Raw genomic sequence first — 27,588 nt, forward strand, 5'->3', positions numbered from 1 at the left:
TATGATTTTTTTTTTTACCGAATTACTTAAACTAAAAGTGTAACAACATAACTTTATGTCTAAGGGCTAAGGGAATGGTCGCATGTTTAGTATGGTGCTACAACAAATTTTTTTTAAGCTATGTAAGATTTTTGAAACCAGAGGATAAAAAGAATGGTAGTAGAAAGGTAAAAGTGTTAATATCCAAAAGGATAGCTATTTTTAATAGGTTTTATTTAAAAAAAAGAAAAATAGAACCACCCAATCACAACCGTGTTATCATCTTTTCTCTTTCTCTCTTCTCTCACTGCTGAAGGGGTGGCAAGGCTTTGTTGGCGATGCTTCTAGGGACTTTTATGGAAATGGTTTCGGCGAGGATAGCGAGGTGGAGGCGAGTCCCTAGCTACTCCCTCGAGCCTAAATCTCAATTTCATAAAAGTGGTATCATCTATTCTTTTCTTCCATATTTCTAAGTATGTGGTTATTTTTTTATATTTTATTTAAGAGAAATTAAATATCCTTTTATTTATTCTTTTACTCAGCTTTCTATTACTTTTAGATAGATTATGACAGGTGCAATAAAAATTTATTAAATATGACAAATATCAATCTTAAATGTGTAGTAATATGGATAGAAAAAATAAGTAGAAAGTTATAATAACTGTTGGGACATCGGCAATGATAAATAGAAAAAAAACATTGATTATGAACATTTTTAAAGAAAATATGATGTTTATGTATACATTAGGATCAAGGATTGAACATAAAATCACCACATTTGCATTTCCAACACATGGGTTTGTAGTTGGATATATCGTCACCTCTTGAATTAACTATGCTTTTAGGGGTTGTACCCAATGCTTCTTGAGTTGTTCTAATGAATCTAGGTACAATTGGGACTTGAACTGCCACACAATGACCACAATCACTACAATAACTCTTCTCACATCTTGGTGGTCTTGATCCAATCAAAAGGCTACTTCTTTCCATCTGCATCAAATTCAATCAACACAAATTAGGTTGTTCTTTGACTTTTTCACGTCAAACATTAGAAAGTAAGAATAAAAAAATGTTTTTTTTTTTATTATTGTTATTTTGGAGGTCAAATAGCATAATTTTCAACTTCAATATTGACAGAGAAACTTGTTAACGGACTATAGTGGATATCAATTATTATCAAGGGAAAGCTTAAAGTGTAAGTAACAGTATGCATCCTAAATGAAGAATAAAAATGGCTCTTTTGACTTTTGAGGACAAATGGCATAATTTGCAAGTTATACCAAGTGTTTAATGCTAAAACATACATGGGCAACAATATACATCTCAAAAGTAATCCATTCAACAAGGAGGATGGAATTATAAAATTCCTTTCACTTTTGTGGTCCAATGTGCTAACTTTTTACTTCAAATTTCATATTAAAACAGGGTACAATCATCTGACTAAAACTTAAGGAGTGTACAAATTGTTGAAGTCCTAAGCAAAACCCTTATATAGTTTTCATATCTGTTTTAGTTATTAATCCAAAATCAAGAGTTACAAGTATAGGGCTTTGACTTTTGACAAAAAAATATATTAACTTTTAACCTTTAAAATTTTGATGCTAGATGTAATATTTTACAAAATTCCCCTTAACTAAAATAAACTTTATACTAATTAATACAGATTGATGAACATCATGTTTAGATTTTATATCAATTTCAAACCCAATTTTGCATATTGAATAAAGAATTAATTTGCAAGGCAGCAACCGGCAAAACAGATGTCAATCATGCTTTATTTGAAGTCTCACCTGGTCATCGTTGTTTATCGGCTTCGAATTCGATCTTCCTGCAATCACATTGTAAGAAAGAAAACCAAAAGTCAATTATATATATATATATATATATATATATATATATATATATATATATATAGAGAGAGAGAGAGAGAGAGAGAGAGAGAGAGAGAGAGTAAGATGAGGAAGAAACCTTGAGGTAAAAATCGTGAGTGGGTGGAGGTTAAAATGAAAAGAAAGATGAAGAGAGCAGATGGAGTTTGAAAGAATCCCATTTTGAGGAATTGGGAATTTGGTAGAAAGAGGAAGAGGGATAATTATGAAAGAGGTAAAAAGAAGAAGAAGAGATCACGATCTTTTCTTGATTTCATTCTCAATCCTTTTGGTCACTCACACTCACTCTCACTCTGGTGATCTCTGGTGATGCTGATGTAAGACAGATAGAAAATAAAAGAAAGCAACTAAACTCCTGGAGAGAGAGAGATAGAGAGACGCCTAGTCACTCTTGTTTTATAGACCAAACTCTATCGAACAATTTAATTTCTTTTTATAGAGTTAGATGCGGTTACTTTTTTTATTTTTTTATTTTTATTTTTTAATAAAAGAAAATGTATTAATATCGAGGTATAATGACTTAAAAGAGTAATATATTTTTCGATTTGTACATATTTGGTCAATGAGTTTTTTTTTCGTCCACATTTACCCCTTAAACTTATTAAACTGTACACATTACTCCAGGTTAGCCGGTAAAAATGAATTAATAGGGTAATATATTTATCATTTTGTACACATTTAGTCCTTAATATTTTTGTACACATTTAGTCCTTAATATTTTTTTTTGTTGTAAAATAAGTCATTTTTGTTTTTGTACTCAGTATTTATGAATGATTTCTTTAGGTTTTTCTCACGACATCTTACGTGGGGCAATCATTAATGAGATGTTTTGGGGCTTTTGATGTTTATCTCCATCGCGATCTCGACTACTTTGTTGCTTAGGTCATGTGTTCTGAACGTCATAACTTCTTCATACGATCTCAAGTTTTAATGATCTTTATATCCATACGTTCGTATTTTAGTCTACTACAACTTTCGTTTCCCGTTAAAAATAATATATTTTTACTTACGATCTTTATATCCATACATTTTTTATGAATACATGTATGAATGTTTTTTTTTTATAAAATCGTAAATAAAAATATATTACATTTTAACGGGAGTAATCTTAACGAAAGTTATAGTAGACTCAAAAAATGAACGCATGGATATAAAGATCGTTAAAATATGTTATCGTATGAAAAAGTTAGGTCATTCAGAACACAAGACCTAAGCCAAACCATAAGACATACGCAACCAAGCAGTCGAGATCGCGATGGACATAGGCATCAACAACCCAAACACATCATCAATGATTGTAACACGTAAGATGTCATGAGAAAAACCTAATGAAATCATTCATAAGTACTGATTGAGTATAAAAACAAAAATGACTTATTTTGAAACAAAAAAATATTAAGGACTAAATGTGTACAAAAATATTAAGGACTAAATGTGTACAAAATGAAAAATATATTACCTTATTAAGTCATGTTTTTCGGCTAACCTAGAGTAACCGGTCATAAGGACTGAATGTGTACAGTTTAACAAGTTGAAGGGGTAAATGTGGACGAAAAAAAAACTCAGTGACCAAATGTGTACAAAGCGAAAAATATATTACCCTTTTAAGTCACTATCCCTAATATCGAATAGTTTAATTTTTTTTAATGACATTTTTCGACACGACCTGTGATACGACACAAAATAAACGGGTTTGGGTTGAGTTTTTCAACCCGTCAACCCGTTTATTAAACAAGTCATATATGAGTTTCTCAAAAAAATATATATGTTGACCCGCCAGTTAAGAATTTTAATAAAAAAATTATATATTTTTTAAATGTAGTAAGTATTATATAATATACAGTTTATACTTTATACTAGGATAGGATACCTGATACCATTGACCATTTGACTCATGGTAACCATTTGCTGATTTGCATTGCGACATGTTTGGCGTTTGCCCTAAATAATGTTAGTATCTCACAAACAAAATCGAATAAGCCCTCTCCCGGTCTCCCCTCTGTGATGAACAAAAGAAGGAACTTACAAAGAATGACGGCATGAATGATTAAATCATTATCGAACGGCGTCGAAGCATGCAATTGAATTTATCTATGTTTATATTAATGTTTTAGTTTAAACATGTTTCCATGAATGTTTTTAATTATCATTTGGATGTTTAAGACTTAAGTTTCTAAAACTCGGATATGTTTGCATCAAGAATTTATTCATGTTTAATTATCAATTTTATTTAGAATCTGACCCACGAACACACAAACCCAAATCTGACCCACGAACCAATGAACCCAAATCCGACCCACAAACCCGCCAACCTGTGAACCCGCATAAATAAGTGGGTTGACGGGTCATATATGAGTTTATGTTCCAAATCCGCCAACCCGTGACTTGTATAGTTAAATGGGTCGTGTTCGGGTTGGTATATTTTGACCTGCCAACCTGCGACCCGCCAACCCAAACACGAAATGATTGCCAGGCCTAACTTTATATAGACTTAGACGTTAGTTTTTTTTAATCGATAAATATAATCTACTGCTAATCTAACAACTAATTCTACCTATGTCCACAATGAGATTTAAACCCTCGACTTCAAAGAAAGAGGGTAACACCAGATATCGTTGGGTTAGAAACCATTTGGTAAATAAAACTGCCAACAACACTCATAGACAATGGAACATGGGTCTATTTTTTTTTTTAATTTGTGGTTTTGATCTAAAAATGTATGCTAATACATGAATTATATTTTGTGGTTCTGATCTAAAAATATATGTTAATACATGCATGATTTAATTTTAGATATGTTGTGTGGTTTTGAATTTTATAATTGTCATTTTTTTGGTTTTAGTTTATATCTACTTTGAAATTTCGAATGTCTTTGAAAAGTTTTTAATTATTTTAATTAAAAACCAAAAAAATCATCTCTGTGTGTGTGTTTGTGTATGTGTGTGCACGCACATCGCCAAAAAAAAACCTTCACATGGTGGAAATATCGGCTTTTGATCTCGTCCGATGAAAATAAAAAATATCCAAGGTAAGGCTTTTTTGATGGTATCAAAGCTCAACGAGGAAAGCTCGCCAAATTCTGGATCGAGTTTTGGGTTTGCGATCATGGTAGACTTTAAATGATCGTTAAAGTTCATGTCATAAATCCTACCAACTCCGTCAAAGAAATGGTGGCCAGAATTAGGCTCGTTAAATTGGTTATCGAATGTAACATCCCAAATTTCAAACTAAAATTTTCATTTAAAAACCGCATTAAACATTCAAGCAGGTTCCTAAAAAACAAATTATATCCCTTTTGTTACAAAAAAATAAGTTTGAAAAAAGTTACTTTATAAAAACCAACAAAAGTCAATAGCAATAAATCTTCGATGTGAGTGTACAGTAATGACACACCCTTCTCTCGAACAACCTAAAAAACATTTAACTTAACAACGTAAGCATAAAGCTTAGTGAGTTTCCCAACAATCCTTTCAAGCATAAACACACACACACAGATATATATATATATATATATATATATATATATATATATATATATATATATATATATATATATATATATATATATATATATATATATATATATATATATATATATCAACCATAGGCACCCTATCCTCATACATCTACCGACACTCAACTACCGGCTGCCAACTATCATACAACCATGACTCTCAGCCATCCATAACCGTACCAAGGCTATTACTAATATTGACATGTCACCTCATTAATGTATAATCATATGTAGTCATAAATAAGATATACAGTCGAACAAATAATCCTACCCGAGAGCAATAAATCAAACAAGAACCATGAAATAAGGCTTAAACCAGAGTTCTCAGGCTATCTCATTTAAACTATGTATAACCCCATACACATCAACTTAGCGATAAACTAATACTACCAATATCCATCCAAATCATGACACATAATAGTATCATACAATCAGTCAATCATATACATAACAAAGACTACTAGTCTGCTAGCATACTCGTACCCTAATAATACCTATATCTTAACATACAAAGGATATACAATGTCACACATAATATAGTGAGAAAGTCACCTGGACAGGAGATTGAAGAATCACTGCTGCATACACGAATACTCGCACATATCAGTCTCACGAACCGCCTAGACTCCAAATAGAGGTAAAACCTCAGTCTACACCCAAAACCCTAAAGTTTGACCCAAAGTCAAACTTGGTCAAAAAGTCAAAAAGTCAACAATCTGGTCAAAGGCGCCAAGCACGTATGTTAAAACTTTCCAAGGTCTGCCTCACGACATGCAAGTTGAGAGAGATAAATTGAACAAGTATGGTCGTCCCCTTTGGAATGTACTATTAAACCTAAATTGGGGTTATCCGCTAAAAACTACGGAAGAGCTGTTTATGAATGTCTTCATGGTAGCCTTGATTTTACTAATGATGATGAGAACGTGAACTCCCAACCATTTATGCGTTGGAGAGACCGTTTCTTATTTTGTGGCGAAGCTATTTTTAAATCACAAGCTGAAACAGGGAGATAAAGTGAACAAGTATGGTCGTAGAAAGACAAAATAGTTGGGCTGAAGGAAATGATGGGTTTTGAGCATTCTAACACTCCTAAGTGTACATGCAACCCTAAATACCTTGGATCTATGTTTTCTCTATTATACATGCAATTATGAACTTTCCAAGGTATTACCCTATCTAGCATACAATACTTGATACTTGGGTAATCAAATGGATAGAATACATACCTTTGTTTGATGTAGCTTGTCTCCATGAAGCTTGAGTGCCTAGTGCCCCAAGTGTGACACCTCAAATGGTTCACACAACACCAAATGCACATGGAATGACTTGAGAGAAATGGAACACTCCTTGAAATCGTCTAGCCCTCATATTCACACATTAGTGCACGATTTCTTGAGCCATGGGATTCTTTTATATGGTGGCTATTAGGGTTACACCATGTATCTCATAACTTTACCCATTCCTTATGCTCCATGGATTTTAACCTCCTTGGAGTATCCATGGGTCACCCCATGGACTTAGTCCAACATAAGGAATCTTGGGTCACAAGCCCACATATATAAGAATGAATGATTTACACAATCAACCCATATATTTAATTAGTCTCGTTTTGATCACTTAATTAATTCCAAATTAATTCTTGATCGATACTAATTAAATAAACTTATTAATATATTAGAACTTATAATATATTAACCAACCTTAAGTGTTATTTCTCTCATTATAGTCTATCCAAATGCATGATGCCATGCAACCCAAATGGACCATGTCGGGTCGGGTCAAGTCTTACCGATTATAGTTATAGACTTAGACATTAATCCAACAGTCTCCCACTTGGATAAGTCTAAAACTATTATAGCGTATGACTTCAGGAACCGATCAGCAATCGTAGCTCTCAAAAGCTTCTGTCGAACTCTGACCTTGTCGATGAACTCTGACCTTTGTCAATGACTTGTCCATTAGATAAGGGATCATATATTCCTCCATTCTAGATATCATATGGACTGAGACATGGATTATCAATCATTCTCTCTGTCCATTTGTTGTTTCTCGATTTCCGATCCATGATGACTGACTGATTGAACAAATCAAATCAGTCCTGGCTTGGCCAAGCACTCACATGTATCATCTTTAAATCATCGAGGGGCCCACAGATATCGCTTTTATCCCGAAGGTAAAAGGAATGGATAAACTTCGACTCATATGGCTTGTTCTACTACTTGTTGAATCATACACAAAGGCACGTTTTATAACATCGAGTTACCGAATGCGTTTTCGTGCAATCAATGCACAACCAACTCATAGTAACAACTCATATCTCTAGGTTTGAAGAATATAAGATATTATCGTCTCATGATCACTCGTGATAAAATCCATGAAGTGATTCAAATGAGCGCGGGTTGAATCCAATACTCAGAACTTATGAGCACTCATGAGTGTTGTAGCAACACTTTGTCCACCAACTTGGACCTCTACAAACCAACCCATGACAGTCTTGATTCATATCTACTTCCAACATATGACCGACTGTGGATGGTTTGAATAACTTAATCATTCAGGAAGAGCGACTTAGTTATTCTGGAAGTCAAAACATGCAAAGTGAAACACAAGAATAAATGAATCAAATATGGTATCAAACCCTATGAATATAAATAAACACTTTTATTTATCACCATACTGATTACTCATTATTCATTGTTTCGGTTTTATCAACTTTATACTTGAATTAAAAACACTAGTTGTCCCATGCTCCAAGCATGTACACTATGTTTTTCTTAAACAATAGCTTTGCCATACACCAAGTATGCACTCTATGTTTGTCTATGATCCTTACTTTGTGAAATAAACCAATTGAACATAATTTCAATGATTCTAATTTCACACTCCCAAATCCTTATCGAAAAATGTGAGAATTTCAAATTCCTATCATTTATCGAAATCTGTTTAGATTTTAAACTTATATGCACTGACCCTCCTGTAATGAATATGTACAAAGTCACAAAGACTTGTCAACAGTCATTATAAGGTATTCCAATGGAGATCAACTCCATGGAAACTAAGTCTCATATTCAAAGTACATTGCTTTGGACATGCTTCTTGCATTAAGTTTTCTAATCTTACACAGATAACTTCCACCTATGGAGACAACTCCATATTCTCATTTTGACTATCACTTCTGAATAAGAGATGCCTCTTTTCAGAATATGTCAATACGGTCCTTCCAAAATTAGCACTATACTTCCAACTGTCCCTGAGCAACCAATCTTTGGTAAACCTCAGATTGTCCTCGACAATTGCTTAATCATTTTAGTCATATCCAATTCTAGACCTTTTCCCTTCCTAATGCCTCTGGGCATTTAGAAAAATTTAGAAATGACAAATATTATAGCACATGCAATCGATCCTGTACCCAAAGCAAATGGTACACGATTCATGATGTCTCACATAAAGACATGATTCTAGACCAGTCTTTTGCTACAATATTTTTATTTGCCATGTTTTCAAAATTTGACTATGAAGAGGGATGTCGTAATCATAATCGAATTTTGAGAACGCAATATATAGAATTTCCTTAAGTTGAACCAATCCAACATGAAATTCATATATATATATATTCTTGACTAAAGATGATTAAGGTCTCAATCTAAGCCTTTAGAACTGAAATGAAGTATATCCTCTCCCTTAATTATAGCAAAACAACTTTTTCAATCCCTGCAGCCTCACGAATTGAAACTTTTGTTTTCTATAATTAACATTGCTAACTTGCAACACTAACAATAATTATCATGCTCCCACTAACATGATGATTATTAGCATAACACTTATGCTCCCACTAGCTTTGACATGTACTCAGAAATCAGCTGGACTTCTAGAAATCAATACTTTATTGACTTTCTTACCAAAGTTCAGATTTCTGATACGAGATGCTTTGATAAAACTTTATCAAAATCATACACCTTTCCTTAGATAGCATGCATGTGTGTCTAAACAATTTCAGAACTATGAAAAGGGATGCCGTAATCATAGTCTCAATTGTTTAGACCTTTTGCCATCTGCTTAAAATCTACTTGGTGGAAGTGTTTCCTCACCATCATTTTCATGAATCGGAGAGAAACCTTATGACCCTTAGATTTTATGGTTTATGTGTTCTTATCCACGTGAATCGTCAAAACCATAGTCACAAGACAAGGATAATGACAAATCCAAACTCATATGGACTGAACTTATGCAATCTTAACTTCTTGCCACCTGGCAGTACAGGGCCTGCCATTGCTTCCAAGTTGTTATGCAACCAATTGAGAACTTTCAGAACTCCTATGCAAAGCCAACTTTAACTGGAATGGGCACAGAATATGTCAACATGATAGGTTATAAACCTCAAGTCGTGTGCTAGTGAAGAACCTCAGGTTTTATTCTTGATTAGTTCTTGAAATTCTTTTTAGGATCTTTAAGACTCCCACTGTCCTCTTGACATATAAGACTATCTTGCCAAATATTCAAGAGATAGTGCAGATTCTTTATCAAGACAAACACTTCACACAATTGGCCTTAGTTGGTCTTTGTTTAATCCAAAACATCACAACTTACCAACTTCAAATGTACAAGAGTAGGACACTTTTACTCTTACATTTGACAAGTGTTATAAACCTTTCTTTAAGATATGTCACTCAACTTATAGTCTTGGAGTATGACTCTAAGACTTGTTTTGAAACGAATTATGACTCATCTTCTTGATTTAACCATTTCAAGAATTCATGACTCCTCTTCTTAGTCATAAGAATGCACTAAGATGTCCTTAGAAGACCAATTGTGATGTGGTTCTTTAATCATTAAGATGATCACAAAACATGATACTAAAGTACTCTCCCATCTTTTCAGATTTGAGAAACTTTTATCTGTCTGCCTAATTTGATTCTTCCCATTCGTTCTGCCATACATTGAGACTTTTCCAATGTTTCAGAATTATACTTAAACTTGTAAGTATAACCATATTTACTAAAATTTAGTAAATCATGACGAATAGTCTTAACGAGCTTTGTGGTGGACTTGACCAGTGCACAAGAATGTGTACTCGATCCCTTTAGTCCTTAACTTGACTCACACATCCATGTGAACAAGTCTTAATTTTCCAATGCTTGAAAGTTCTCATTCATCGTACTATTCAACTTGCATGATTCCAAGTTTCTATCCAACTGAAGCCTTGGGAATGAGAATCTTTCCTTATTTGGTAAATTATGACACTACCACAAACGAAAGAATCAAGTCCATTTTTTTTCAAATATTGCTATCAATGGAATCATATAAACAACCATTTTTCACAAATGCCACTTGTAAGGATATTTAAAATAAATATAAAATTAAAAACTTTTATTTTATTTCAAAACTTTGCGGAAAAAACTTATCCTTATAGTGCAAATGCATACGGAAAAACTTGTTGTTATCTATTCCTAAGCAATATATCATAACTCCTAAGTAACAGCTTCAAAATTCTGATGCGATCGAAATCCACCTACACGATCAGAATCAGCATATACTTCCTTTAAGCTTTCTCTATATTCTTTGATTCTTAAAACATCAACATGTGACCCAGTCACATCATGTAATGAGGATCTTAGAATAGAAACTTAACAGAGTTAGATAATGGGCTCTACGTGAAGTAGAGTCAGACTTATTGACTTTAACATCCTTAGGTAAACTTGGCAGCTTTGCAATCAACGCCCCTTCCTTTGGCAAAATAAACATATGGACCCTTTGGTAATGGGACTATCTCAGACTTAGCCTTTCTCCTTACCATTTGGTCAACCGGGTTGACTATGGCCAATCCCTTTCCATTGGGAAGAGAATGCTTTTTCTGGATTTCCAGTGTCACCATTGTCACTGTCCATAAAGTTTTTGGGAAGTTGATCTTCTAATCAAATTTGCTTTACTATCGTTCCAAATCATTGCTGATTCAGCAGCACCAAACAAATAGATATGATCATTAAGGTTCATGTCATAGTCTGTTTCATAGTAGTCCCAAAGGAACTCACTATGTGACTTAGAAAGTGATTGAACATCCAACTTTCTCAAGACTTTGACACCCAACTCTCCCAGCTTGTGAATATGTGACTTCATCTCTAAGATGTGATCACACATAGACCTTGCTTGCCATTAGGGCTTGAGTGACCTTGAACTTGTGGGTTAGGGAGAATAATTGGAGGAGGTGGAGGAAGTAAAGTTCCAAGAGATTTGGGAAGATCATAGATGTCTGAACTAGACATCTTTTGGGAGATATTGAAGATAGTTAATCTAAAGTCCTTAATATAACACCCAATATGAAATATTAAGGCTAGGATCCAACAATCTATTTATAACTGGAAGAGGGATGCCGTAATTCGAGTTATAAAATAGTTGAAGGTAGGTAAATGACGATTTACCAATTTCCACCATGAAAAACGAAATAATGTAATTAGGTTTTTAATTGGATTTGAAACTCCTAGATCTTTTGAGATTCATTGAACTTTTCAATGGCATGTTTCAATCTCGAGTGTGCCCTTCAGGTTTTGTGACTGGGATGCCGAGGATCACAAAACAAGGTGTGAAGTAACCATGCAAATATACTTGGTACCCCTAATATTTACCCCTCAATCGATGTGCCGGTTAACCACACGAGCTCCACCGATACTATGATAAATATTAAGTTACCCTTTGCCTACTTTGTTAAATCCAGGTTAGTGTGCCGGTTAACCACACACGCTCCACTAACGGTTTAAACAAAGTGCAAAGTGTAATTTCATGGATTAGCACCTTATTCACATTTTCCTAAGTAACTAAGATTGGGAATTTATAAGTGTTTAGTTACTTAGTATTTATCATTAATACTTTTAATGAAGGGAGAATTATAGTCCTTGTCCTACCCGTTCGGCTAACGACCCTCCACCAGTCAAGGAAGCGGTGGGTGAGAGTGGACACCCATTAAACTGCCATTTTATAGGCAGTAACCTTATACCCCCCTTATAGACCGGCTTCGTGAATGAGGCCTACTAACGGTAAGACTGACTTGATCTTATACATATATTTATTATTAACTTATAATACTATAAAGTATAAGGGTTGAATTTTAACTTTTAAAATTCTAAGGGCTAACTTGGAATTAAAGTATTCATGGGGAAAACTTTACAAATTCCAAAACTTGAGGGCAAGTTTTGAAAATATTCAAAACTAATTAATTCCATAACTTATGTGTTTAAAGTAGTTTTAATTAAAAAAAAAAACTCTTCAAGTTCCATAACTTGAGGACAAGTTATGGAAGACTTTAAACTAATAAAAGAATGTAACTTTTCTTTATTTTTGTAACTTATGGAACTAATTAAGGTTACACATTTTATCATTTAATGAAGTGACTCTTGAACCTCCATAACTTGAGGACAAGTTATGGAGTCATAAAACCATTTAATGAGGACAAGACTCTTCATTTTTGTAACCATTGCCAACTTTTTATGAGTTTTATGAAACTTAAATGTGACTTTTCATATAACTTCAGGACAAGTTACAAAAACACATTTTAGAATCAACTCTTAGATTAAAATGGATTGAAAACACATAATCAATTAACTTTTCTATTAATCTAATAAACTCATATGAACAAAGATAATTCACATCAAATTTTTTTTCAAGTAATTAACATAACTTTTAAACTAATACAATTCGATTTTTCAGCTAATTTTGCAAGTATAACAAGAAAACACGCCTTGGCTCTGATACCACTGATGGGTTTTGAGCATTCTAACACTCCTAAGTGTACATGCAACCCTAAATACCTTGGATGTATGTTTTCTCTATTATACATGCAATTATGAACTTTCCAAGGTATTACCCTATCTAGCATACAATACTTGATACTTGGGTAATCAAATGGATAGAATACATACCTTTGTTTTATGTAGCTTGTCTCCATGAAGCTTAAGTGCCTAGTGCCCCAAGTGTGACACCTCAAATGGTTCACACAACACCAAATGCACATGGAATGACTTGAGAGAAATGGAACACTCCTTGAAATCGTCTAGCCCTCATATTCACACATTAGTGCACGATTTCTTGAGCCATGAGATTCTTTTATATAGTGGCTATTAGGGTTACACCATGTAACTCTTAACTTTACCCATTCCTTATGCTCCATGGATTTAACCTCCATGGAGTATCCATGGGTCACCCCATGGACTTAGTCCAACATAAGGAATCTTGGATCACAAGCCCACATATATAAGAATGAATGATTTACACAATCAACCCATATATTTAATTAGTCTCCTTTTGATCACTTAATTAATTCCAAATTAATTCTTGATCAATACTAATTAAATAACCTTATTAATATATTAGAACTTATAATATATTAAGCAACCTTAAGTGTTATTTCTCTCATTATAGTCTATCCAAATGCATGATGCCATGCAACCCAAATGGACCATGCCGGGTCGGGTCAAGTCTTACCAATTATAGTTATGGACTTAGACATTAATCCAACAGGAAAGACGTGTCACGTCCTAGAAAGACACCCCACGTCCAGACCCAAATTCCATTGGCTTTCGACTTACACCATTAAGTCAAGGGTTCAAATCTCATACCTGAATCATATTAATATCTAATTGGATGAAGATTCAAACTTTAGCTATTAAGATGCTCTAAACAAACAAGATCTAAAGCCCTAGCTAATAAAATGCCCAAAAATGCAGCTTTCTTCATGCATGGAGCAAAGAGAGCTCTCACATGCACTATTTACTCCATGAAATTATTAGATCTACAATTAAACATAAATCAAATATCATAGAGTTCTTGAAACTCCATGTAATAAGCCATAAAGGGATCAAAACTCATGGAAATGGACCAAACACACCAATAACTCATAGATCTATGGATGAGATGCAATAAAGCTTGGATCTTTATGACTTACAAATGCCCAAAAGTAGATTGAGAGTTAATTACTTGATATGCAAAGCTTCAAACACCAATATTTTTTTATTCCTTCACTCTAGCACCACAAAACACACCAAAATGGATATAAGGATAATGGATTCAAAACTGTCACACCCCCAAACCAGGATGGCGGAAATGTCCGGGGGTGGATGACTCTCATGTATCGTATCATAACATTTGATTAATAGTAAAGAAAGCAAACATGACCATCATATATATAATTGGAAATTTTACATCATTGTAAGTGTTACAGGTTTCAAAAGCCAATTACAATATAATGACAAAAAGACTTGTTTGACGCCTTAGCGCCCCATCCTCAAAAGCTGGTGTTTACCTGTTTTACTGATTTCCTGAGAATACAAGTTGTTTGAAAATGTAACACCCAGAATCAGAAAGACCAAGAAAAGAAAAGAAAGGCTCTAAGTCAAGAGTCAACTCGTCGAGTCCAGGGAGGAACTCGACGAGTCGAAGCGGGATCTGGGGCATAGAGTAAGTGACCGACTCGGCGAGTTTGGTCTGGGCAAGAAAAACCCTAATCCCGGGGGTTGTGCCCTATTTAAAGAACATTACATCCCTTCCCCAGCCTCTTTACTCCCCTTTTGAGATCCAGAAACCCTAAATCGTGAGTGAGAGTCCTTGGAAGCAATTTGGAGCTTAGATAAGTGGTTTTGTGAAGAGATCTTGAAGATCAAGACGCTTGGATCAAGGGGGTTTGTAGAGATTTGGACTAATCTTCAGTGGGAGGTCATCTTGGAGGTAATCAGCTGTTACCTTCACCCTTTTTGCATCTAGATCTATTCTTGAATGAGATTTGGGGCTATTTTGGCAAGATTGAGGTATATTTTGGTTTTGGGGCTTAGATCTGAGGTTGCTACTTCAGATCTAGGGTTGTGATGGTCCAGAATGTCTTAAAGCAGCAGTCAATAAGTCATTGGTGAAGCCCCTTTGTCTTAAACCCTAGCCCTAGAGTGTTTTGGGCCTATATCTCCTTGGTTTCACTTAAAGTTTGCAACTTTACGTGGGGGATAGACTGTAGAAGAGTGGATCTATGGATTGGAGCCCCTGCATGGCTCGAAAAGCCACTGTATGGATTGAGAACTGGAGAGACTCGGCGAGTCACATGGGTGTACTCGACGAGTTGTATGAATATGTGCATGGGCTCGGCGAGTTGGAAGAACAACTCGGCGAGTCTGTTAAAGATTGCCTAGGACTCGGCGAGTCTGTTCTTGGACTCGACGAGTCAGGTCGCAGAACCCCCAACCTCTTCTGGTTAAGACGCAGATCAGTGAGTTGAGCGGTGACTCAGTGAGTTGGACAGGATGGGACTCAGAGAACGTTGAACTCGACGAGTCCTGGGGTGACTCGGCGAGTTGGGTCGTATTTTGAGAGCTTCTGAGTTTAAGGACTCGGCGAGTCTTCGGGTTGACTCGGCGAGTAGAGTCAACTGGAAGGTTGACTTTGACCAGGACTTTGACTTTAACCAGAGTTGACTTAGTTGACTTCTAGAGTTCAGTTTGGAACTAAGTGTTTTATTGATATTAGTAGCTCGGGGAGCTAGCGGAGCAGCGGTTCAGAGAGTGGTCGGACAGCAACCAGAGGGTTATCAGCAAAGTCAGCAGTGCGAGGTGAGTCTCCTCACTATTTGTATGGGTCTACGACCACAATGCCGACCCATTTAGTTTATGTATGGTAGGAAGACCCGGGGGTTAGCCCTAGGCATTATGCATGAAAGACCAGGAGGAGGCTCCTAGCACACAGTATGTTATTATGTATGGTAAGAAGACCAGGGGGTTAGCCCTAGGCATTATGCATGAAAGACCAGGAGGAGGCTCCTGGCACACAGTATGTTATTATGTATGGTAAGAAGACCCGGGGGTTAGCCCTAGGCAACATGTATGAAAGACCAGGAGGTGGCTCCTGGCACACTGTATACTATTATGAATGAAAGACCAGGAGGTGGCTCCTGGCACACTGTATGCTGAGTAGCCTAGTAGAGTAGTAGGTATAGTTGTCTTTGTGATGCTTGCATGGAAGACCAGGGGGTGGCCCTTGGCACTTGTCTGTAAGACCCAGGGAGTGGCCCCCAGGCTTGACAAGAAAGACCACGTGCGGCCCGTGGCAATACAACAAGACTATGTTTGGCACATAGCACTTTACTTGATTATGGATATGTTTGTTATGTATGGCTCATGGTTACGTATGGTATGTATGGATCGGTTGGTTTGTATGGTATGTGGTATTTGGGGAACTCACTAAGCTTCGTGCTTACGGTTTTCAGTTTTGGTTTCAGGTATTTAGTTTTCAGAAGAGGAGCTCGGAAGGGTTGCAGTGCACACACCATGACAAGTTAGCGTGGGATGTTTACTATGATAATTAAACAAGTGTTTTGGAAATGAAACTATGATTTGTCATATAAACCCTTTTAGTATGTTTGAACGACTTAATGCTATGAATCAGTAATGTTTTTATAAGAAATTTTTGGACTCGAAATCCGGGATGTTACAAGTTGGTATCAGAGCCTTGGTTTGAGGGATTCGGGCACACTCTCGGGTGTGTCTGAACTCAAACTGAGGAAGTGGTATAAAATTTTCAAAAGGAAAAAAAAAACCATATTTATAAAAGGATTTTGAGGAAAGAAAAGGGTTTTAGAAAAAGAAAAAGGAACTTTGAAAAGAGAAAAGAGTGTGGTGCATGCAATCAGCCGAGCTCAAGTAAGTTCTCCCAAATTACCCTTACAAGTTTATGTTATGATATGATTATGAGAATTGCATGCTAGATTAGGGCTAAGGATCTAGGAGGATGCCTTATATGCCTATTGTATGTGCTTGTAGACTTGCATGCTAGTACTGACCAGTCAGTAATAGGATAGCCTGTTTAGGTTATGCCTGATTGTATGAGCCTTTGAAGTGCATGTACAAATTCCTGATTAGAGGATAGAATGATTTGATTGGAATATGATGGTTAGATTTTCTATGGTCTGAATGCTGCTTGCTTTGTGCTTTGTGAGACTCTTAGTAATGTGAGCTAGCTATATTCATGAGGTAGCTAGTTGACATTACTGGGAATCTTTCAGCAGCTAAGGACTGGGTGAGTTTGAGAAGCTAGGAAAGCCTAGGATGAGAGTAGTGCTGGGAGCAGTGTTAGTAGTAGTGAAAGGGACTTGGTGAAGTTGAAGCAACCCTTGAGGAAAGTACAGATAGATGTGGAAGGTAGTATGGGCCCGTACTACTGGAAGTAGAGGATCCGTACTCGAGTCAAGGAGGGCCGAGATGGAACCAGGAATCTTGGATAATGTGTGAGACCTCTCGGGGTATGTTTTGATCCAGACATTTATGTGTTTATCTCCAGTATGGTGACCATGCGACAAGGAGCAAGAGGCTCAGGATCTGGATCAGGATCGGGCTCGGGCGCGGGATCTGAGAAAGTTGATGATGGGTTACGCGAGTTCATCGCGTCTGAGATTACGAGAGGCATCCTTGAGGCGACCCCGGTCATTTTCGGGTCGATCAAGGAGGGGATCATTGAGCTGATGGAGGATCGCCTCCGAGCTTTCAGGAGTGATTTGACGTCAGGCCAGGCGAGTACGCGCACACTGTCCCTCAAGGACTTCAGAAGGAGTGGTGCGCCGGATTTTCACGGGGTGAAGGACCCCATTGCTGCCAGGAGATGGATCGCAGACATTGAGTCTGCGCAGTTGACGAGCTTCTGCCCGGAGGGGTCGAAGGTCCGCTTTGCGGCAGGATGTTTGAGAGACAGAGCTAGAGATTGGTGGGAGTCGGCTGGTGACTCATTGGGAGCCTCGGTCGTCGAGGCTATGACCTGGTCAGACTTTGTGACCAGGTTTAGGGCAGAGTTTGCGTCGGCGGTGGAGCTTCAGCAGCTAGCCAGAGAGTTCCTAGACATGAGGCAGACGACAGAGTCGGTGGCGGAGATTACCGCCAAGTTTCGGGAGAAGGCCTTATTGGTGCCTCAGTATGCAGGGGATGATGAGATGTAGAGGACCCGCTATCATGACATGTTGAGAGCTGATATTCAGGAGCATGTCTGCTTCTCGGCATGCCCGACGCTGGACTCTATGATTGCCAGGGCGCGGGAAAGGGAGATTGATTTGGAGCACATTGCGAAGAGGAGGTCGGATCAGACGTATACTTTGGAGGGTCCCAGGAAGAGACCCAAGACTTCAGATCAGCGATTAGTAGGTCGGCAGGTCCGAAGTCAGTGCAGCATGTGCGGGAAACCACACGAGGAAGTTTGTCGTTCCAGGGGTTCAGGCTGCTACAAGTGTGGCAGTGATGGTCACGTCAGCAGGGACTGCCCACAGGGGGCAAGCCCATTATGTTTTCACTGCAATCAAGTGGGACACAAGAAGGCCGACTGCCCGGCGGTGAGGGGAGGAGCAGGGAGTGCGCCTACCCTGACAACTTCAAGGATTACGGATGGGTGAGAGGGTAGGGCCTTGCAGTGACAGATGAGGGAGATCTGGATTACAGCAGGGAATGTTGCAGGTACGTATCTATGGATATTTTTCGATTCCATATGTATTAGGGTTGTTCTTACCCCGGACTCAGGTAATAGTATGTATGAGTTGTCTCTCTGCTTGTATTCGGATTGTACTTTCAGAATTGTCATATGCTAATTGCATACCGGGAACTATTAGTAGCTAGTGTAGGGTCATCCCTCACTTCGGGTTCGAAGTGTCCAGTATTATCTCGATTATGACCAAAGCGGTTCAGGAGCGTTGCATGGAGGTTGGTGGACAGAGTCCATGGAGTAGCCCTCCACCATCATTAGGGTTTGGTGGTTCTAGTCTTGGTACTTGGGATAGCTTTTGGAAGCATCAAGGGAAGTGGTCTATCACTGATGGGGTTACCATGAGCATTAGTCATTCGGACCTTAAGGGCATTAGTTGGAGCTCAGTGGATTATCAGTATCGGGGATGCAGGAGGTGTTCATCTAGTATTCGGTAATCGTACGGTATTTGGAACGGACTAGTGATGGATTGCTAGCGACATCAAGGCGATGGTAGTTATCATGCCTTTTGTGCAAGGGAGGAAGGAATGGAAATCCTTGGGTTTTCGCGTGCAGTAAAGACTTAGCTGAAGCTAAGTGGGGGAGAAACAATCATGTTATGGGAGCAGAAGCGGTTTTGAAACTAAGATAAGTTTCGCTCTCCTGTCAGGAAGAAAGACGGCCCAGGTGGCTGTATGAATTGAGGACAGTGTGAATTGGAAGTTTGGAAAAACTTGCCAATTGTGAGACCTCATTCTCGAGATTTCTGGTAGCAGATTGCAGAGGAATCGGTTGGGAGTTCCAGTTGGGACATGAGTACCACTTGGGGGTACTAGATTGTGCTTGTATGCTCGACTATGGGTTAGTTGTAGCATCCACTAGCAGCCAGTCGGTTTGGAAAGGTGTTGTCAGACTACCGGATGGCCATAGCATTCACCAGTGGTCAGATAGTAAGAGGAGTGTGGTAAGACTACGGGGCGGTCCGTAGCAATGGTTAACAGATAGCGTTGAAGTATGGTGCGACTGCGGTGTGGCCCGTAGCAATCGTATGTGAGTATAGTTAGACTGCGGTGTGACCCGTAGCATTAGTTTAGTAAGACTGCGGTGTGGCCCGTAGCATTAGTTTAGTAAGACCGCGGTGTGGCCCGTATCAATCGTATGTGAGTATAGTTAGACTGCGGTATGGCCCGTAGCATTAGTTTAGTAAGACTGCGGTGTGGCCCGTAGCATTAGTTTAGTAAGACTGCGGTGTGGCCCGTAGCAATCGTATGTGAGTATAGTTAGACTGCGGTATGGCCCGTAGCATTAGTTTAGTAAGACTGCGGTGTGGACCGTAGCATTAGTTTAGTAAGACTACGGTGTGGCCCGTAGCAATCGTATGTGAGTATAGTTAGGCTGCGGTGTGGCCCGTAGCACTGGTTTAGCAAGACTGCGGGGTGGCCAGTAGCTTTAGTTGGCTGGCAGCGCAGAAGTGTTGTAAGACTATGTGGGTAGCCGTATCATTCACTAGTTGACAGAGCGAGTATAGTAAGACTACGGGGTGGCCCGTAGCATTCGTCGGTCCCTATTCGCTAGTGCGAATGTATCAGGTGTGTGATTCAGTGGCAGGGTTTTTCAGATAGTTAAGTTCAAGATGGGGCAGCCGCCCGGATGTGAGTGAGCTACATTATGATTGGGTCCGGAAGACGGTAGGTCATTGGAGACCAAGAGTGGCGTAAGACTGCGGGTAACCTGTGGCATTCATTAGTAGCTTAGTTCGCCGAGTGTGGGCAGGGGGCCCGTATCTCCGAGGTAGCATGGGGGAAACCGGCATTCCGGGTAATGGTAGATCAGTTGGGACCAGGGCGGTCTCAGTTCATCCGGTAGGCGGATGGGAGTCAACAGGACTACAGGCAGGAATGATGGTAAGGGATTCGGTGCGAAAAGTCGTGAGCTGATCGGATGATGCTAAGATGCTCATCGCGGGATCGAATGATCTCAGACTAAAGGATTTGGCTCGGTGACGCCGTTCTCGTCTGAGTCTGAAGCGTAGCAGAGAGGGATCTGCTACCCGAAGGATTGTCTGAATTCTCACGATTGGGTGGAGCTTTCAGTATTGGAGCATTGTATGGGGGTTATTCCGTGAGTACTGGTATGATGGCCGGCACTAGGAGTGGCAGGGATTGCGGTTTCAGCAGAGGATCGGTCCTCGAAGGAAATTGGGAAGGTTCTTGCTTGTGGAAAGTGCCTTAGAAAGGCCAGTGACAGTGTAGGGTAAAAGGGTAAACCCCTTGCGAATCAAGGGTAAGTGTATCAGGAGTATCGGTATGATTACCGGTTGGATAAAAGTGTTGTACTCGAAGGTAGTAAGTAACGGGTTATTCTGAAGATGACATCTTCAAGGTTTGGATCGGATGGGCGGAGTGTGTACCTAGTGTGTGACAACCCGAAATTTTCATTTGTATAATTTCTACATTCAAACACTTCAAACATTAGTCAAAAACATTTCAGTACATTTTTGGCCGGATTTAAGTCCGTTTGGGTGTTTTATTTTATTTTTCGTCAAACGATTAAATAAAAAGAAGTGACGTTATTAGCGATGTGTAGCAAACAAAACAATAAACACCATTTTCCCAAGACTCATGCATATAGCATGAGTTTACACATCTTTTCCTCATTCTCCACCTCCCACCTCAAGAACACAAGGCTTTTCTCTCAAGTATCATAAGTCCATTCTTCCAAATCCGCCAAAAGTGTAAGCTTTCCTTCCTAAATTCATTCATACAACACTTAATCTAGTGTTTATACATCATTTCATCCATGGATTCTTGGTTTTTACATAGATCTTCAAGTATTCTTCAAAACACCAAGAACACCAAGAACACACACTAGTGTTCTTGGGTCCTAAACACTCTTACAAGCTTACTATAAGTAAGTATACTCTTCCTAACTAGTTATTTGCTTAGTGTGCTTACAACTCCATGGAATGAACACCAAAAATCCCCAAGAACATGTGTTTACGGTTTGGGGATCTCCCAAAACCGTAAACACCCCCAAAGGGTGTTTTGATGCCCCTAACACCTTCTAATGTTTGGATAAGAGGCTAAGAACTTACATGCATGAACTAAGAACCACAAAACATGAAAAGAATGAAGTGGCCAAGGGTTTACGGCCGTAAACTCTAGGGTTTACGACCGTAAACTCCCAAGGAGTGGTCCAAGGACCGTAAACTCCAAGGGAGTGCCATTTCGAACCCTAACCACTTCCTAAGCCTTTGATTCAACCCTAGGACACTTCTTTGTGAAACATGAGACCTTGAAACACCCAAATGCACCATTCCCATGAGTTTACGGCCGTAAACTCATGGGGGGAATGGTCCATCAACCGTAAACACATATAGGGTGATCATTTGAAGTGTAAACTCCATAGTGAGGTCATACACCCCTTAGAAGCAACCCTTAGCACTCCTAGCACTTGAAACGAAGTGTTTTCATGCATTAGAGTGTCTTTACTTACTTAATTAGTGATTAATTAACTAATTAGATACACTTATGTATCACTACATATTACATAGGATCTGTGTGTGTGTTCAAGTCCTCACTTGACACCTAGCATCCTACCCGACACTTCCATCCAAACTACTCACTGCAGGTGAGTTCATACCCCTTAATTAACCTTTTAAATGTTTTTAAATGCTTTTATGGGGGGGGGGGGGGGGAATACAAGTTGAATCAAACAAGTTATAGTATCAATCACATGTGATTTATAACTTGCAACCAAAAGGATTTTCTATACTTTCAACTGCTTTGCCAACAAAACTACTTCAAATGTTTATCAAACTCATTTTCGTATTAAATTGTTATAAAACTATTTCCAAACTCTTTTAAACTTCTTTTATTCCCAAACCATATTTACACCAATATATATATATATATATATATATATATATATATATATATAATTAAGACTTGAAGGACTTAGGACTAATAGCTCACCTTACTTCCTGTTCTTGTTTGATTGTGGGCTTAGGGTATTTTGTTATTTGTCCGACTGTCGTTGAATTCTTAGTTATATATCATCTATACTTGTGTTAGATATAAAAGTCTTCATTTCAATTCAGTGCCCTTGTGTATCAAAGGCATGCAACCAACATTACTATTTAACTATAATAAGTATAGTTAAGGATTACTACTCATTACTACTATGGGAATGACATCTACCCGAGTCAGTACAGCTATGAGTCAATACATGATAAATACTATACAAAGAGAATACTATATGCTATCCAAGAGAACACTCTATACATTATACCAGAAAATACATTATACAATATACAAGAGAATATACTAAAACAGAATGTGACATACTACTTCTCGATACGCACTTCATTGTGCTATCACCGTGTAACCAGAGTCTCCTGGAGTGAGAGCGGGCATTATGTGTATAGATTTATGTGGGACAGACACTCCCACATCCCGACTGCTAGCTACAGTCCGAGCCGACTAGGCCCAGGGGTGACACAATGTCACCATACTACGTGTGACCTGGAGGGTCATCAGTTATTCGATCGTCAATCAGCATGGTTACATACGAGTTCACATTCAAACCTTTAATTAACACTTTAAGAATTAAAGGCAAAACAGACTCCCCGAGGTGTATTGTACATTTAATACCACCTGGAGTCTGCATTTTCATTACATTCAGCCGGCAGTGACACTGCTGGGGTAAAACATTATTTTCCCTTTTCTTTACATTAATGAGGTCAAAAACTATATTTTCATAATAATAGTTTCACTGGGAAAATCTCCACATTTATGAAAGGACAAATATACAAACAATTGAGTCTTGGTAGAAGGCTACTTTTTACTGGAAAACATAGGGTTTTCTAGGGAGTATACTATTTTCAAACATTGAAACCAGATATTATGCCACCTTGTTGTAAACATTTTTTTATACAAGCAATGACACTAAATACTTATGAACTCACCAGCTTTATGCTGATACTCGCTTTCAAAATAACTTGTATTCTCAGGTCATCAGTAGACAGGTACAGATGCAGCTTTTGAGAAGATGGAGCATATACCAGACTCCTACTTATTTTGATTATACTTTTGGTGTCTAACAAACTGTACAGAACACGCTTGTATTACAATTATTATATTAATTCAATGGATGTTGTTGCTTGTCTTTACTATTATGCATTGTTATGATACTGTACATGACGTCCTCCACCCCAGAACGTATTCCGCCGTTCTCGGTTTTGGGGTGTGACAGATTGGTATCAGAGCACTGTTTATAGTGAATCAAGTATATCAACCCATAAAAGATATACGAACTATAAACACATCGGGATTAAAACACTCTGACCAAGAATATATACTTTTAAATAATAAAATATTTAACTAAGTATATATATACATCTATTTATACCAAGGATCATACTAGAACAGAACAAAAGTATTAAGATTGTTGGACAGCATGATTAGGCTTAGAGACATATAGTCAAATCTGGGGGGATGTAGCCTGATCAACTACATTTCCCGAGGAGTGACTAGCATGTGCCTAAGAATGGTTGTGGTGTTGCCACAAGTCTAAAAACTTACCAACACTACTACAAGAGCATTAGAACAAGAATACTATAGGAGTATTCTGCATTACTATGAATTACATATGTGAGAACTAAAAAGGTCGTTACTAGTAGGACAATAGTTGCTAAGTGGATACTCTGCGGTTACATGTGACTAAGGCGCAATAGACTTAGAATCTGCGATCATTGCTTCACTTCCTGTTCCTTGTTTGGTTGTGGATTTAGAGTTAGGGTCACTTATTCGAAGGTCTATCCTGTTTCAGTTGCATGTAATTGGTATGCACTATGCAAGTATTGGACCAACTAATAACGATCATCTTATAAGTATCTTAGATTAGTACGTCTATTAACTACTCTTTCCCCATTTCTCGCGTAGATAGCATGGCTGGCTTTCATCTCCCTGGCGATCCGTACTATCCAAACCAAGGCATTGGAGGATGGCTTGATGATGAGCCGGAAGATGATCACTCAATCCCTTTGGATGATCACCTCGCAGAAGGCTTTTCAGCTGACTCCGACTCCGAACCAGAAGTCAACAACCTACCCCCAGTAGCTCCAAACCCCAACCCCCGTCCGACATTTCAAGGTCCCACCCCCATGTGGGCAACAACCTTAAATCGATGGAGTGACGAGCAGGGTCAGCCTTTACCTTTCAACGGAGATCGAAGCTTTTACAACATAAGCGAGGGAGGTTCAGCTGACCGAGTCTTGCCCGTCATGGTCCGTAGGATGGCTAGGAACGTCGAACAAAGTCATGCAGCCATCGGCAGAGTTGTGGAAATTGACGCCAACTCAAACCTTAACGCTGTCCGTATCCGCCAACTCGAAGAAGCTATGGATAGGACTAGGAGGACCAATGAGGCTCTACAGCAACAACTAGCTGCATCCCGAGCTGAAGTCATGGAACTTCGAGTACGTCAGAGGGCGCATGAGCGACATCTTCAAGAAGTTGTACGCCAACTAGCTGATCTTAGGGTTCGCCTAAGGGATACCTGTCGCCAGTAGGAGATGTCAACTCATCCTTCTCTTTTGATTAAGGAATATCCTTTTCTTTTCTATGCTCGGTAGAGCACTTGTCTGTAAACATTCCTAACTTTGAAAATACTCTAACTAGGCTTCTAAACTGCCAACATTGTTCCCTTGTGGTTTGATGTAAGACCTATTGTTAGGTCATTTTTCCCGAACTCATTTTACATCATTAATACCAGTAACATTGGCAGTTGACTACTCTATGGGAAAGGCTATACTCTTATGTTTCCCTACTCTATTTGTTATGACTCTATCTGACAGTTGGACTATGGCGATTTAGTCCATGAAACACTCTCATCATACTTACAATTGATTCTCACTGTTGTCATCATCTTTTCAATTTTCAGTAAAAGATGCCTCCTCCCAAGCGTCCGACCAGACGTACGCCTGTGAATCAAACTCCACCACCACCTCCTCCTCCGCAGTTCGATTCGGTGATGTTTCAAGCAGCTGTAACCGCAGCTGTGACCGCCGCCATGGCTCAAGTAAACTCTGGTGGTGTTAGTGGAACGGGGACTGGCACAAACTCCAGCCAAGGTGAAATCCATCCGCGTGCACGGGAGTGCACCTATAAAGATTTCATCAGCTGCAAACCTACATACTTCAACGGAACCGGAGGGATCCTTGCACTGTCCCAATGGATCGAGAGAACAGAAGCGATCTTCGAGATGTGCTCATGCCCTGAGGGAAGCAAGATAAAGTTTGCTGCTTGCACCTTCACCCAAAGGGCCCTGACGTGGTGGAATGGCCATGTCAAATCACTCTCACTGGTAACAGCTAACGCCATGGGCTGGGACACACTGAAGGACCTTATGACAAGGGAGTACTGCCCGAGGGGCAAAATTTAGAAGCTCGAGGAGGAACTATGGAACCTCAAAATGCAGGGTTCCGACATAGTGGCTTATACAGCCAGGTTCTGCGACCTGGTGGCTCTATGTCCAAACATGGTCCCCACCGAAAACAAAAAGATCGAGAGATACATCTGGGGTTTGGTGCCCCCGTATCGTGGGAACGTTCTAGCTTCAAACCCTGCAACCTTTGATAGTGCCAATGAATTGGCCCAAAGGCTGATTGATCATGAAGTTCCTTCTACTCCATCAACAACTACAACCACCACCGCAACACCAACCTACGCGACCGACAACAAAAGGAAGCGTGGAGACCGAAGGAGGGGCAAATCAAATCAATCCTCTTCCAAGAACCAACAGACGGTGGCTGTCCATGCTGCCACTACTCCAGCTGCCCCTGTACCAGCCAAAACATATGATGGGAATCTACCCAAGTGCACCAAGTGCTCTTTCCATCACAACGGCCCCTGCCGGGAAATGCACTGCACTAACTGTGACCGGAAGGGCCATACCGCCCGGTTTTGCCGATCACAGCCCAAACCCATTTCCCAGGTCCCCAGTACAGGAGTAAGGCAGGCCTGCTACGGCTGTGGCGAGATAGGGCATTTCAAAAGAAACTGCTCGAAGGCTGGGAATGTAGGAGGGACTGGCAGACTACTTGCTATTGGCCACAATGAAGCAGTAGCAGACCCCACAGTAGTCACGGGTACATTCCTTCTCGATAACTCTTATGCTTGTATTCTATTCGATAGTGGGGCAGAAAGAAGCTTCGTAAACCAAAACTTTAAACACCTACTTAAACAATCACCGCAACCACTAAAAGAAACCTTCTTCGTAGAGATGGCTAACGGCAAGACAGAGAGTTCTAACGAAATCTACATAGGTTGTACCCCCGCGCTAGATAATCACTCATTTCCTATCGACCTCATACCAGTAGCAATCAAGAGCTTCGATGTCATTGTGGGAATGGACTGGTTGAGTCTCCATCGTACCGATATTCTGTGTTTCGACAAAGCAATCCGTCTGAACCTGCCAAATAACGAAACCTTGTTGATCTACGGAGACAAACCCAGTACGAGCCTTCGTATCATCTCTAGTATTCAAGCCCGGAAATATTTGCGTAAGGAATATCGCGCGTTCCTTGCACACATCGTCGACACGAGCCAGAAAACAAAAGACCTGAAAGACTTCCCCGTGGTACGTGACTTCCCCGACGTCTTTCCAGAAGAGCTCCCGGGATTACCTCCCCAACGTCAAGTCGAGTTCCGAATCGACTTAATCCCAGGAGCCACCCCCGTA

General features: G+C 39.1%; 1 protein-coding gene and 1 long non-coding RNA gene across 2 annotated transcripts in view; one reads left to right on the plus strand and one right to left on the minus strand.

The window, feature by feature from the left end:
- Positions 1–254: 254 nt before the first annotated feature.
- Positions 255–27,588, plus strand: part of LOC145136206 (uncharacterized) — a 33,364-nt gene continuing 6,030 nt past the window's right edge. Inside the window, exon 1 of the long non-coding RNA XR_013720299.1 lies at positions 255–420. This is a non-coding gene — a long non-coding RNA (uncharacterized LOC145136206). The remainder of the gene's footprint in view (positions 421–27,588) is intronic.
- Positions 664–2,256, minus strand: LOC145138562 (EPIDERMAL PATTERNING FACTOR-like protein 2). The gene is made up of 3 exons (XM_079072630.1): positions 1,948–2,256; positions 1,770–1,807; positions 664–969 (listed from the first exon to the last, which is right to left on the minus strand). The coding sequence occupies exons 1-3, from the start codon at positions 2,027–2,029 to the stop codon at positions 730–732; spliced, it is 360 nt and encodes a 119-aa protein (XP_078928756.1). The 5' UTR covers positions 2,030–2,256; the 3' UTR covers positions 664–729.

The sequence above is a fragment of the Lactuca virosa genome, chromosome 9 (genome assembly GCF_052849685.1).
Source record: "Lactuca virosa cultivar CGN04683 chromosome 9, Lactuca_virosa_CGN04683_v6, whole genome shotgun sequence".
Classification (NCBI taxonomy): Eukaryota; Viridiplantae; Streptophyta; class Magnoliopsida; order Asterales; family Asteraceae; genus Lactuca; species Lactuca virosa.